This window comes from Sorex araneus, chromosome 8 (assembly GCF_027595985.1).
Source record: "Sorex araneus isolate mSorAra2 chromosome 8, mSorAra2.pri, whole genome shotgun sequence".
Lineage (NCBI taxonomy): Eukaryota > Metazoa > Chordata > Mammalia > Eulipotyphla > Soricidae > Sorex > Sorex araneus.
This window is the reverse complement of record NC_073309.1, coordinates 26274404-26290217: the sequence shown is the minus strand read 5'-3', so window position 1 is coordinate 26290217 and position 15814 is coordinate 26274404. Positions and strand designations below refer to the sequence as shown.

Genomic DNA, 15814 nt, shown 5'->3' with positions numbered 1-15814 from the left:
CCCAGTGTTTTACTCATGCCCTTTTGCAACCTCATCCCTCTGCATCTCTCTCATGTTCCCATTTCTTCTTCCCCAGGTACCCACTGTACACTTGTTTTCTTCACTATAGACTAGTTTGACTTTTAGATATTTATATAACTTCAATAGTATAGTAAGTTGTCTCTCTTTTGATCTGAGTTATTAAGTTTAAAAAAATATTTTTTTCAGAGTCAAATCTTCTCAAATAATCCTGAACTAAAAGAGAATATAGAGTCACTTGAAATATTTGGATCGTGGAGGTTGGAGACACGGCCCAGTGGGTAGAGTGCTCGGATTTGAATCCTGGCATCCCATATGGTTCCCCTAGCCCCATTAGGAGAAATCCCTGATTGCTGAGCCAAGAGTTAGCTCTGAGAACTGCCAGGTCTGACCCCCAAACCAAACCAAACCAAACCAGCAAAAAAAAAAAAAAAATGGAAACCTGGCTAGCGATAACACTGGCATGCCAAGTGGAAATAAGAAAAGCAGTAATTCATTTCTGTTAGGAAAATACACCTGACAGGGTAGGGGTCTATCTCAAAGGGCTGGGATACATGTTTTATATGTGGAAGATCTAGGTTTGAACTCTGGCACTACATGGCCCCCAGAGCTCTGCTGGGAGCAACCCCTGGAGCATATTATCGGGAGTAATATTACTCCATAGTACTTCCTGGAGTGGCACAAAAACAAAACAAAACAAAACAAACCAAAGAACCCAACAACCAAAAAAACCCCCCAAAAATCAAAACAAAAGAACTAGATACCATAAGGTTGATCCACTATTAAATAAAGATGTACTTCGAGGCAAACTCTGACAGGTTAAATAAATCAAGGGTTAGGTACAAAATGCTAATTTATAAAAGGAAGTTGGTGATTAGAGAAATAGTATAGATGCTAAGCTTCTTGCCTTGCATGAGGTCAACCCTGTTTTGATCCCCAGCCTGTGCGTGGTTCCCAGAGCACCATTGGGGGGGGGGTCAGGGGTCAACCCTGAGCACAGAGTCATAAGTCAGTCTTAAGAATGACCCCCAAGCCCCTCAAATTTCAAAAATAAGAAAGCTGGAACTGGAGAAATAGCTCAGTGGGTTGAGCACATGCTTTATATGCAGGAGGTCTGGGTCCAATCCCTGGTACCACATATGGTACTCCAAGCACAGCCTGGAGCAAATCCCAAGTAAAGACGGGGAGTAGTCCCTGAAACTTTTAGGGCAAAGAAAAAAAAACCCAAAATAAAAATATGAAAATCAAAAAATAAAGTCACCTTCTTGTTCCAATTCCTCAGTTATTTCTGTTTCATCTTCAGATGTCGAACTTCGTTCTGCAAACTGACCTTCTGATAGTAAAGACAGATCATCCTCTTTTCCTTGCTGCATTTTCTCACTGTTCTCTTTTACCTTATTTACATTACTTTCTTCAAAACCCTGAAGATATGAATGCACACCAATGTACTCATTATGCTGAGATCACATTTATAGCACTCTTATCGAAACACTTGAATAATAAATCATGTAAACTCGAGACATATAGACATGTACTATTTATGTATAATTCATTAGCAAATAATCACATTTTATAAATGAAAATATGCAGATAAATGAAGTGTGATTAAAACTAAGAATGAAAAATGCATCAATCTCAAAATGATTTACATTAATTCTTAAATTCATGTATTGATTCACTGCCTGCTCATATCAGCACAACTGTAGCTATTACATGTGTCATATTTTTTATCTTTCTGCTCCAAGAAAGTCATAACTAAAAGTGGGATCAATGCTAGTAACTCCTGATCCATGTCAATAGACAAATTTTTTTATGAACTAAATCAAGGGCTGGGAAGATAGCTCAAAGGATGGAGTGTGTACTGTGCATGCAGATGCACTGGACTCAATGTCTGGAACCACTGGGTAGAGGACTGATAATCCCTGAGGACTTCCAGGGTCACCCCGGTGGCACAAAGTATTTCTGGGCCTGAGCATATGGCACTGTGGAGCCCAAGCACTGAGTTTCAGGCCTGCACAGTAAGGCCAAGAATTGCCAACAGTAGTGCTGGGATCGTTACCTAGGCGCTCCCTTCCCACAAAAGAACCAAATAAAACCTTAAACACTAGGCCTTTTTTCTTTTTTGGGTCACACCCGGTGATGCACAGGAGTTACTCCTGACTCTGCACTCAGGAATTACTCCTGGAGGTGCCCAGGGGATCCTATGGGATGCTGGGAATCGAACCCAGGTTGGCCTCGTGCAAGGCAAAAACCCTACCTGCTGTGCTATCGCTCCAGCCCCATATAATAATTTTTAAGGGACCCAGACAGACAGTACGGGGTTGAGGTGATGCCTTGCATGAGGTCAACTCCAGTACTGCATGGCCCCCGCGCATTTCCAGGTGCAGTCCTGGAGGGTCTTAAGCACTGCTGGGGTGGGCTGGGTAATCTCTGGTACTACAGGGTCCGAGCAGTATCATATGTTCAGAGCCTTGCACTGACCTGCCAGCTGGGCTGGTCAAGAATCACTGGGAGTGGCCTGTGGATACCCTGAGCACCGCCTGGGAGATGCTCCTCCACCAAAAGTAATAACTCAGTACAAATACATACCTTAGGAATATGTGGGACAGTTGGAATATTAATTTCTGTTTCTGGTTTATGTTTTACTTCTGGTAAAATTTTTTTCATATCTTCAGGAGGAGCAGATATCTCCTTACATTAATGTGAAAACATGAGTGTATGTTATTAACTGATTCCCAATGTATTACAAAGTTTTACATATATACATATATACAATAAACACATAAATATGCATATGCATAAGTAAAATTAGGAACAAAAGTAGTAATTACCCTTATGACAATAAATTTGTTTAGTAGGGTATTTCAATGCAATGATAGATTATCTTAATTATATATATTATATATAAATAAACAATTTCAGGTTTGCAAATACAGTTCTTCGGACCATTTTTATATTTAAAACAGTAAAAGTGATTTCAACCCTGAAGCATTAAATAAAATATAATTTATCCAGATGAGTTAATAATGGTAAGGAGTTCTGTAGTGATATTGCTAATATCCAAAATATACAATGCACCCTCAAAGCTCAACAACAAAAAATGCAAATAACCCCATAAAAAAATAAAAGAGGAGATAAACAGACATTTCCTGAAAGGTAACACGGGCCCAGAGAGATAGTACAGGGTTAAGGAGCTTGCATGGCCAGGGGTCCTTTCAGAGCAAAGAAGGAATAGTAGCCTCTGAGTGCCTTTGAGTGTGTCCAAAAAAACCAAATGAAAAAAAGATGACATAAAAATAGCTAATAGACATATGCCAAAGTAGTCATCATGACTGGTTATCAGGGAAGTGCAAATAAAAACAATGAGTGATCACCACACAGAGTAAGAATGGCCTATATATAAAAGTCTGGGTACTGGAGCAATAGTACAGTGGGGAACGCATTTGCCTTACATGTAGCTGACCAGAGTTCGATCCCTGGCATCCCATATGGTCTCCTGAGCACTGCCAAGAGTACTCTCTGAATGCAAAGCCAGGAATAACCCCTGTGTATTGCCGGGTATGACCCAAAAAGGAAAAACAAAACAAATCAAAACAGTGTGGGAACAATAAGGGGTAGAAAGGATGTGGCGAAAAAAAGAAATTTTAGTAGTTGGTAGTAGAACTGTTGCCTACTTCAGTTTCTTTGGGAAATCATTTGTAGATTTCTGCACAAATTAAGAATAGAATTTCCATCTGACCCTGAAATTCTACTCCTGGGCATCGACCCCAAGAACACAGAAACATTAATTCAAAAGACATATGCATACCAATGCAGCATTGTTTATGCTACACTTGATCTTAGCCAAGGCTGAGAAGCAATCACAGCATTATTTATAGCAGCCAAGGCTGGAAACAATTCAAGTGTGCAACAGCAAATGACTGGATAAAGAAACTGAGGTACATGTACATAATGAAATACTACTCAGCTATGAGAAAAGATGAAACCTTGCAGTTTCCTGCAACTTGGATGGAATGGGAGGGTGTCACGTGAGTGAAGTGAGTCAGAAAGATAAAGACAGATCCCAGATGACTGGTCATACACAGAGTACAAAGAAACAAAGCAAAGGATGACATGGTCCTCAGTGGAAACACAGCCGGAGCCAGGGTCAACAGAATGGGGTGATGTGTGGATGCTCTCGATTAGTTACTTAACATTCATTCCTAAACATCATTTTTATGATTATTTATTTATTTATTTACTGTTGCGTTGGGGGGCTGAACTCAGTTTTCATGCATGCAAAGCCTGGCCCCTACTTTCCTGATTTTTAAAAGGGAGTAATTCCAGCATAAGCTATAATAAATTGCTGGGAGGATCAGATGAGTTCAGTCAGTAAAAAGCATTTAATTCAGTGCCTGGTACATAATACATGCTCACTCAGTCCCAGTCAAAAATATTAGCTGAGTAGTAATTATCTGAATTCACTTATTTGTGCATGCACATATATGCTATAAATGCCAAGTATTCTTTTAAGTCTTGGAGAAAAGAATTTTTGAGATGGGTAATTGGATTATGCCCAGGTCTGTTAATATTGAAAACTTCTTTGTTTAAGAGGTTTGCCTCTTACATTATGGAAGTTGCATCTCAATGACCGAAAAACTTCATCTTTTTAATGTCTATCAGAATTGATGGTAACTTAAGTCATAACTGTGGATACGATGGTTATAGCAAAGGATATATTCTGTAATAAGCTACAGTTGATAACTTTTGTGAATGAACTGCGTGTAGGATGGAGGAAAAGAGAGGACAGAATTTCATGACTGCAAATGGGTACATGAATATGTTTTCTGCTGGGAATGGGAAACACAGAAAGAGAAAAAAATGGGGGTGAGGGGCTAGTGAAGTCATTTGTTTTTTTGTGATTTGTTTTCGTAATTTTTTTTTAGTGATTTTTTTTGATACATTATTTTTAAAAATTTCTATTAAATACCCAACGCATATGAAATGAAAACAGATCTATAATTCAGCAATGAGATCAAAGTTTATGAGTAAAGGTAAGCTAACACAGAAATCTTTTTCAAAAATCTGTGACTGAGTGGAGTTTATGCCCACTTCAATCAACTTAATCAGTGGCTGAATAAATAGCAGTGCTCCTACACTTAAACAAAAAAAATTGTGACTGAATGGCTTCAATGTTGATGAAAAAAATATCTTGCTCTGAAGTTTGTCTAACTGGGGTACTTCAACATTTATAGACATGCGCCAAGAGTCAAGTGAGAAGAATCACTGGTAAAGCTAAGTTCAAGAAATATATGAGGGGGCTGGAGCGATAGCACAGCGGGTAGGGCGTTTGCCTTGCACGCGGCCGATCCGGGTTCTAATCCCAGCATCCCATATGGTCTCCTGAGCACCGCCAGGGGTAATTCCTGAGTGAAGAGCCAGGAATAACCCCTGTGCACCACCGGGTGTGACCCAAAAACCAAAAAAAAAAAAAAAAAGAAATAATATATGAGGAAAGGGAGAGAGAATTAAGGCAGACGTGTGTGTGTGTGTGTGTGTGTGTGTGTGTGTGTGTGTGTTGTGTAGGGGAACTGAGCTCGGGCACTCATGCACAGGAGGCATGAATGAGCTCCCTCAGTCAGTCATATCCCTCAAATGGGGTAGGAGGCTGGCAGTAGGCCAACAATGGCTAACATTTATGCACAATGCCAAATTAAAAAGCTGATATTTCAAAGTGGGAGGGAAAGTACCTTATTCTCCTGTCTCCATTCAAATCAGGTAGGGTGTACTATACCACAACTTAAAACATTTATTTCATGTGTACATTAAGGAAAAGATTAGTATTTTGAGTGTTAACTACTTACAGAACTCTGATTTGGTGTGATATCCACAAAAGATACCTTCTTTTCTACAGGTTTTATCAAACGTTGTCTTGGTTTAGGTGTTGGTGCCTAAAACAAACCATTGTGTCAAGCTGGGTATGACAAACATGCATTTCAGACATGACATCAGCTATTTTTTAAGCCTCATTAGAAATTCAAAGTAACGAGTGCTCACCACGACCGGTGTGGCGAGGGAGGGTGCTGGAGGTAGTCTTGGAGTCACTTCTGATTCTTCTTTATGTATGACTTTTCCTAAGTCTTCCATTAGGATGGATCCGCTTGGAGGTAGGTAAGCAAATTTCCATTTCAGTATAACATGGATGGCTCCTGCAGGACGTGTTTTATGATCCGTTAACTCAAATATCCCTGTCAATTACAAAAATCATTTTGATTAGTGCTAGAGTGAAGTTTCATTGCTGTATAAGCAAAGAGGCAACGAAGATAACTATCCACGACTTTAAAGGTAACTCTGGCTTTGGTGCTGGGAACGTACTTTAAGGTGTTATGCTTTGCACGGAGGAGGTCCTGGTTCGATCCCAGGCACCTCCTAACTCCTGAGCACTGCCCAGAATTCTTGGGGTAAGCCCTGAGCAGTTGGGTGACCTCTGCAACACCACCACCAACAACAACACCAACAACAAATGTGTCTTTTACTCCACTCAAATGAGCTACAGAATAAAATAAAGATAAAAGAACAATGATGGCTTTATATCTCAATCAGACTGCTTTCAGAAGTTAAGGCTTCCAAGATAATATTCAGAGATGAAAAAATTAACTTATAAATATTTTAATTCACTTAAATTAAATTTAGAGATTATATGAAATTCTTAGTCTTCCTCTAATACATGACCTGAATCAAAGCTTAACTATCAACTTTCATTTTGGCTAGAATATTCTTGCAAAAGATGTCTCCAGAAAATACATTAATGTTTCAGAATTTCAAATAACTTATACTGAAAGGAGTCTTTATATTACTAGACAATTTTACTATAACTTTGATCTATTTTGTTGAGATTTGTTGAATTACTATCTAATAAAAGCACAGACAAAATGAAAAAAAAAACCACACCAACCAAAATACAGCACTAATTAAAATAATCAGTAATATTGATTCACAAAGTTTAATTGTTACAATATATTTTTCACAGTATGAAAAAAATACCTGGCTTGAAAAACACAAAATCTACACATGAAGCATAACTTTTGTTTAGGGTCCTTTAACTAGTTCCTTAAAAGAAATGACATTTCTTTTAAATGCTAACTAGGAAATAAGGAACACAACAATTTTATGTTTTTTTTTCTTTTTGGGTCATACCTGGCGATGCACAGGGGTTATTCCTGGCTCATACACTCAGGAATTACTCCTGGCAGTGCTCGGGGGACCCTATGGGGTGCTGGGAATCAAACCCGGGTTGGCTGTGTGCAAGACAAATGCCCTACCCACTGTGCTATTGCTCCAGCCCCGACAACTTTATGTTTTAGATAGAAAAAAAGCATGAAGGTGGAGCTGATAAACTCTGAGCAGGACTTCCTGATGGCTTAGTGAAAAGCACAGTAAGCCTTCCCACACAAAGTCATCATATGACTGGCTAAGGAAACTTTGGTACATCTACACAATGGAATACTATGCACTGTCACTGTAGCACTGTCGTCCCATTGTTCATCCAATTCCTCAAGCGGGCACCAGTAACTATGCAGTTGTTAGAAAAGATAAAGTCATGAAATTTGCATATAAGTGGATTAACATGGAGAGAGTAAAATACTGAGCGAAATGAGTCAGAAGGAGAGGGACAGACATAGGGAGATCGCACTCGTCTGTGGAATAGAAAGTAACAGAATGGGAGACTAACACCCAAGAATAGTAAAGATAAGGACCAGGAGGATTACTCCATGGCTTTGAAGCTGGCCTCACATACTGGGGATAAAGGCAGCTCAGATAGAGAAGGGAACACCAAGCAAAGGATGCTTGGAGGACCCGGTTGGGATGGGAGATCTGTACCGAAAGTAGGCTATAGACCAAACTCAATAGCTACTGAATACCTGCATTGCAGACCGCAAGGTAAGAGAGAGTAAAAGGGAATCCGCCCACCACAGAGGGGATGGGGGGGAGGGTACTGGGAACATTGGTGGTGGAGAATGGGCACTGGTGGAGGGATGGGAACTCAATCATTGTATGACTGAAACATAAGCACGAAAGTCTGTAAGTCTGTAACTGTACCTCATGGTGACTAATTAAAATATTTTTAAAAGAGTAATCATAGGGGGCCAGAAATATGGCTCAGTGGTAAAGTGTATGTCTTGCATACACGAGATCTGGGTTTAAAACTCAAGAGAGAGGGAAAAAATGTAGTACTAGGGTTGTGGGTGTTACTAAGTGGTTGGAGTTTATACCTGGAATGTATGTGAACATGGGTTCGGTTCCTAGTACAACAAGGTCCTGTAAATTATAAATTGCCCCCCCCCAACCCAGCACCACTAGGCCCCTCCATGTCCTTGCTGGTCTCAAGCATCTCTGAAAATGGCTCAGGGGCCCTGAAGTATCACTAGGGGTGTAGCCCCTACTTAAAAATAAAAAAGATAATATTGAACAAAATGGTTGAAAACCACCACTTTGAAGACTTTGGAAATTGATCAAAGCATACCAGTTGGGAAGCATTTCGCAAGAAAGTCTATGGTGTCTCAGTAAAAGTAGTAGGAATTATAATAAACCGTAGTAAGTTACTCGTCTCTGGCTAAGTATAAGACTTGTAGATTGCCTGACCTTTGATTTCATTATTCAAACCCAGACCCTGACCCAAAAGAAAAGTGTGCCAGAACAACCATCAAGGTGTTAAAGCTCAATCGCTGACCAATAACTGATTGACCATACTGGCCCTGGCCTAAAATTTAAAAAAGAACCAAACATATAAAGACTTAGTAGAGACATCAATGGTGATAGAGAATCAGATTACAGAATAAATTCAGTAATGGCACCAATCAACTTAGAGAGGGTCAGAACCCCAACTTTCTACATTATATAGTATTCTAGTGTTTAGTTCTAAGTGAACAAATGTTATGACATAGGCAAAGATGCACAAGATGCTTCTGTACATGCACAGACTACTGATGCAGACTTTCTGCAGGTATCCAGATGTTAGCCTTTGTCGATAAAGACCTCAGGGAAGCTATTACAAACATGCTGAAAGAATTAAAAGAACCCATATTTAAAGAATTAAAGGAAAGGGACCTGAGAGATAGTACACTAGGTAGGCGCTTGCCTTGCATGTGTCTGACCCAGGTTGGACCCCCAGCACTCCATATAGTCCCGCTAGCACCACTAGGAATGATCCCTGAGTGCCGAGCCAGCAGTAAGCCCCAAGAGCCACTAGTGTGGCCCCAAGACAAAAAGAATGAAATGAAAGTATGACAGTGACTTATAAAATAGAATATAATTAAGAGATAAAAGTGATTTAAGAGGGAGAGAGAGAATCAAATGAAATTCTGGAGCTGGAAAGTACGATCACTGAAATGAAAAATTTAAGAGGGCCTCAATACGAAATTTGGACTGACAAGAGAAAAGCATTAGTGAACCTGAAGACTGATCAAGAGAGATCAGTCTTGAAGAGTGAAAACTAAGGAAAATGAACAGAGCAAGAGGACAGGCACATAGGACCTCTGGGTCACCAGTAAACAGGTGAACAAGTACAACAGAAGTTGAAAAAGTGGCGGAAAGGAAGGAAAAACTGAAATAAGTGCAGGGTATTCCTCAAATTTTGGTGCTCAACAATATAGGGCACATGAAAAAGTTCAACAAATTCTGAGTAGGTGAAGTACAGTGGTTTGGATCCACACATAGACACATCATGGCTGAACTACTGAAAGAAGAAAAATGAACAAATAGTAAATTAAAGATAGTTTAGTGGGTAGGGTGCTTGACTTGCACTTGGCTGACCCGGGTTCAATCCTTGGCACCCCACATGATCCCTCGAGCACTGTCAGGAGTGATTCCTGAGGGCAGAGGCAGGAGTAGTTTCTGAGCATCATTGGGTACGGCTCCCAAACCAAAAATGACAACAAACAAATCATGAAAACAGCATCAGGTCAGCGTCAAGTACAAAGACACTTACTATGTAATAAGATTGATTGCTGATGCAAGGTAATGAATGCTTTGGGGCAGAGCATTTATTACTTTGGCTAAGGGCATTTGCCTTGCATACATTAGACATCTTTTTGGTCCTCTGCACCACATATAATCCCCTGAGCCTGCCAAGGCTAAGCCTTGAGTGTAGAGCCAGGAGTAAACCTGGAGCACTGCCAGGTGTTAGCCAGAACAAAAACAAAACAAATAATGAAGGGCAGAAATGAGTATCATGACATACTCAAAAGTGCTTAAAGAAAAAGAAAAATCAGCTGATGAATAAGAATATCATCCAGTAAGACTACCTTTCAAAAACTGAAAGCAAAGACATTGACAGATAATAATGACTGAAAGAATTTATTGATGGCAGGTCTGACTTAAAAGCCACAATAGAGGAGGGTCTTCGAGCTGAAAGGAAGTGTTATCAGATAGTAACTCAAACTATAAAACACAGTATATGTATCTTCTCATTTCTTCTACCTGATTTAAAAATATCTGCATAAAATAGTCATAAAATATATTACTAGATATGTATACCTAAGATAAAAATACGCATTAATACATGATGTTAACACAGAATAGTGGAGAAAAGTGATTTATACTGGAGTAAAAGAATGATACAAGACAGTAGCTCAAATGCACAGGAAAAAATTAAGAATATTAGTAATGGCTAATAAAACCTATAATAATTAAATTTTTATTCTTTTACCTTCTATAATGGCATACAGTTATAAAAAGCAGTAATTACAACATATTTGTTACTGGGTTTATGACAGAGGTATATATATGACAGATATATATATAATATACATATATAATCATAACAGCACAAAAGAAAGGGAATAAACTTATTTTGGAGAAGACTGCTAAATTTTTAATAGAGATGTTAGCACTAATGTTAAGTATATAATAACAAATTAAGATCTCAATTTCTAGAACAACTAAGAAAATATCTTAAAACATATTATAGGCTTAATGTTTAGGATAATTAAGGTTAGGACAACTGGTTAAATCTATGACACCTGAGATGTAACATTTTTACAATTTCATAGGTTCAAGAAATGGGCTTACCTGAGATACACCTGTCATGTGCCAATGAAATCAGAGGTACATTGACTTTGCCTATGTAAATATTATCCTGGGTATCACTATCATCAAATACATAAAAACTCAAAGACTCTGACTTAAGGTATCGGTCCAAATCCATAGTCATTGGTACTGGGTAACACATATGATCATCAAACTCTGGATCATTGCTGCTGGGAATGATGGTTGTGTCATGGTCTGTAAAATCAAAAAACTTGTACACAACATATGGGTGTGGCTGACGGTGGCTTGCTCTGGACTGCAGGTTGCTGCAACATTTTATTGTAATGTGAAGCTCGTTTAAGTTGCCATCTGTGGACTCGGAAGAACTGGGCTCAGCAGTTCTGGGTGCTTGCCGGCTTAGCTGGAAAAACACACAAATGTACACTGTAGTAATAGTACAGTTAAAAGACAAAGAGAGCTGCTGCCGTGTTGACTCACCCACCAGCCCTGTTCTACCGACTCCCAACTGAGTCTTCAGGAGATGCATGCCAAGCAGCTAAAATTTATGGACTCACCGGTTCCCTGCAGCTGAAAACTCCAGGGAGACCTTGGGAGGGCCAACTACCCACCCGCCAAAGTCCTGGCAGCCGTACCCACATTCCACCGCTTCAGCCACGCCAAGGACGCAACTCCACTGCTTCAGAAATACTCTTTGCAGAGATGCCAAACTGCAAATAATCTTAGGTACCTGGGACCTGGGCTAAGCACTCTGGTGTTCTTTGGAGTCAGGGTGGGTAGTCCCCTCCCATATTCTGGAAGCCCCTGCAGCAACACCCCCTCCCACAGCTGCCGGTATATTGACTCACTGGCCCAGACCATAGTTCCTGAAGTGTCTGGATCATGGGGTCACATATGGGGCCACGAGATGCCTCATAATTCCTCAATACTGAAGTTCTAGTAGAAACACACCAAATCAGATGGGAGAGTAACACAGAAGCCAATTAAACTCAATAAACAAAAACCATTCACACAGAGGGCTCAACTAGCAACAAAGGGCTTAATAAATTCTTAGACAGGACTTAACCCCCCTGCCCCGTGATCAGATATAACACTTTTCACAAGAATTTTGTTTTTCATATTTTTGATTTTAATATTGGAATTTTTTTTTAAACTAATTGATAGCATAGCAGATACGGTGTTTGCCTTGCATGTGGCCAACCCGGGTTCGATTCCTCCACCCCTTTAGGAGAGCCAGGAAAGCTACCGAGAGTATTTCCCCCACACAGCAGAGCCTGGCAAGATACCCGTGGCATATTCAATACACCAAAAACAGTAATAACAAGTCTCACAATGGAGACGTAACTGGTGCCCATCGAGCAAATTGATGAGCAATGGGATGACAGTGATACAGTGATACTAGAATTAGTATGAAATTGCATCAACAATTATGAATTTTTCTACATTAAAATAAATTTAAAAAATTAAAAAAGGAAAAGAAAAAAGATGAATAGCAGCCTTCAAATTTCATTTAAAGAAAAAGCTGCACATGTTTGCTTCATGGTGAACTGATCAGTAAGTGACACTTCATTTGTTTTATTCTGATTAAGAACCAATATTCACTAGAACATGTATGGCTACAAACACAGAAGAAATGGCTGTAGAAGCTTGCCACTCGAATCAAATTAGATCAAGAACCAAAGTTAACCTGATGTTCTTTGATGGGGCCCATTTAGAAAGAAGATTTTGTTGCTCCTCATTCTAAGCCAACAGGGACTGAGGAAGCAGACGTCTGAGCCCAAGATTAGTCAGTATATCAAAGTCTAACTGCTATAGGAAGGAGAGAAAAGAACCAGATATTTAACTTGGAGGGGATGAAAAGTCAGTATGGGAGGACATTTCAGATAAAGCAGTTATTTGGCAGAGCAAGAAACTGATATTTTGAAACGACTCTTTAGGTAGCCAGTGCATAAATACCTGATTGCAAATAACTGCACAGATAATTGAGCCTATTATAAATGGCGTGAAGAAATATTAGTGTTTCACTGCTATCTGCAGATAATTGTTGGATAATTCTCTTCTTTCCAAAAGTACCCTGCCTCCACCTTTACACTGAAGTTTCTGAAACTTCAGCTAGGATGAGAGCCCTGGGGAAGTTTCTGAGAAGGAAAAATGTGAGCCTCGTCCTCATCTCCTTAGTGGAGACATCTGGTGGTGTGTGGAAGGAGAACGGGAATACTGCGATTCCAGGGCCAGTGTGCATTCAGCTGGAGGTGCCGAGGGGGATGATCAAAAAATAGGTAATTCCTCCCCACAGTCTTCCCCAGAAGCTGAAACTCTGATAGTAAACTACTTGTTCAAGCCAGAAACTGGGAGTCGAAACCTCTAGCTGCAAAACTAAGTAATCTGTTCCATGTTCAACTTCCTTTTCTAATACACCATTTCCCTGGAGTGTGTTCTGAAAATACTAGGCCAGAAAGATGATCTCTAGGAAGTAGGTGCTAATCCTTCTGAAGTTTGGGAATCAATGTTATTTTTGTCTTGAATTAAAGAACAAGTGTTATTTAGTTCTTTTATTAAAAGTTATAGAAATTAATTCTAACTAGCAAACACAATAAAAAAATGAAACTCCTCTTTTACAGGTGTCAAAATTTATAAATTCTGAAAAAGATCTATAACCTAGTGATCAGTATTGTGCACTGTCCAGTTCCTGGATTTTACATTGCAGTATAATTATTATGTAAGATATCATCTAACTATAGTACATCAATTAGAGTATATCAGTACATCAGTTAGTTGGGTGCACAGGACTTTTCTGTACTATTTTTGATACTTCCTATAACTTTGCTACTTCCCACAATCAACACTTAGGGATAAAAGGGTTTTTTTTTTTTTTAAAAGCCACATGGGTGGCCTGGAAAAAGAATGTGATCATTTTAAAGCATGGCATATAAAGGAATATTATCAAATTTACGTGTCATAAAAGATTACAAATGTCAAACAAGCTTACCATTTGTGTTTTCTCTGGTCCCTTAAAATTTGACGTTAAATAGCCCAATGCTTTTGCCCGTTCTCGATAAAGTCGAATTGCTTGATCCATGGGAACTTTCAATCGGAACCAATAATCCACTGTGCCAAATTTTGAGATGTCTCCTCTAGTTCCTACAAATCAACACATAACAACACATAATTAACTGTTTTTTTTTCTTTTTGGGTCACACCCAGCGATGCTCAGGGGTTACTCCTGCACTCAGGAATTACTCCTGGCGGTCCTTGGGGGACCATGTGGGATGCTGGGAATCAAACCCAGGTCGGCCGCGTGCAAGGCAAATGGCCTACCTGCTGTGCTATTGCTCCAGTCTCAACAACACATAACTAACTACTAAAGTAGTTTTGTAAATCAAAATACATAGCAGTAAAAAAAAATACCAATACTATTAAGCATAAAATTATCACATTATGTAAATACACGATTTGCACAAATGTGATTGGCAAACAACAGAGATGGTAGTTATTTCTGTTACTGTGTGTTTCACTCTGTTTTACTGTTATTACTTTTTTGCTGGTTTTGTTTTGTTTTTATTTTTGGGGCACACCCAGAGGTGCTCAAGGGGCTACTCCTAGTTTAGTGCTCAGGGGTCTCTCCTGGCAGTGCTTGGAATGGTGGCTGTAAGGTGCCACAAATTTACCAGAGAGGCACACACATGAGGCAAGTGCTGTATCACTGAGTCACAATCTCAGCTACAGTGACTATCATTAAAGAACCAAGTTCTTTATAATCTGACATGTCAAATAATGTTTGAGAGGCTCCACTTCTTACACTTTCAATACTGAAACTGAGAAAAATCTAAACAGTAATACTACTCTAAACCACAGATTCTTTTGAGTGGTGCAATATATTTTTTTTTCTTTGGGTTTTGGACCACACCTGGCAGTGCTCAGGGCTTACTCCTGGCTCTGCACTCAAGGATCACTCCTGGTGGGCTCAGGAGACAATATGGGGCTAAGGTTTGATGCCAGGTTGGCTGAGTGCAAGGCAAATGCCATACCCGCTATACCTCCTGTCTAATATAAATTTTTTTTAAAGCTGTACTCAATGTAGTCTGACACATGCAATATAAAAACTCAAAATTATAATTGTTTCCATATTATATAAACATGTAGTGTATATTCCATATTATAATCAGCTTCCTCAAGAAATCTTTTGTACCTTCCCACACTTCTATCATGTCATATATATATATAAAAAAAAAAGGCATGGCAATGACAAATCTACACTGCATATACTTTTGATTTTTGTTTGTTTGTTTGTGTGTTTTTGGGCCACACCTCGTAGTGCTTGGGGCTTACTCCTGGCTCTGTGCTCAGAGATCACTGCTGGCTATTGGCAGGATTCAGGGAACAAATGGAGTGAAAGATGTGTTGACTGCATGCAAAGCAAACACCCTACCCACTGTACTGTTTCTCTGGCCTCGTATATGATACATCCTCAAGTACACCCTCTAGCCCAAAAGGCTCTTCATCTCTTTTCTTCCATAGCTGAAGAGACTCTATGCTCGCTTGAGGAAAGACTATGTTCACTTTAGAGCACTGACCACTTTGGCGTTAACTGTTCATCAGTCCATTTCTCCACACTTTAAGATTCTTGACGGCAAGGCCAGTGGTTTCCACCAATCTAATCTGACCAGGAGGACTAGGAGATAGTGGGTACTTAATATTTGCTGAATAGATAATACTTTTATATAAAATTTCTTTCTTTTTTTTTTTGGGGGGTCACACCTGGTGATGCACC

At 39.4% G+C, this 15814-nt stretch overlaps 1 protein-coding gene across 1 annotated transcript in view; it reads right to left on the bottom strand.

Annotated features, from left to right (window-relative positions):
• Window positions 1-15814, bottom strand: part of RPGRIP1L (RPGRIP1 like) — a 120495-nt gene that overhangs the window by 46538 nt on the left and 58143 nt on the right. The window contains exons 16-21 of the mRNA XM_055146186.1: window positions 14033-14184; window positions 11068-11446; window positions 6055-6245; window positions 5862-5948; window positions 2608-2709; window positions 1280-1439 (exon numbers count right to left, since the gene is read on the bottom strand). Of these exons, the coding sequence (XP_055002161.1) occupies window positions 1280-1439; window positions 2608-2709; window positions 5862-5948; window positions 6055-6245; window positions 11068-11446; window positions 14033-14184 (1071 nt within the window). The remainder of the gene's footprint in view (window positions 1-1279; window positions 1440-2607; window positions 2710-5861; window positions 5949-6054; window positions 6246-11067; window positions 11447-14032; window positions 14185-15814) is intronic.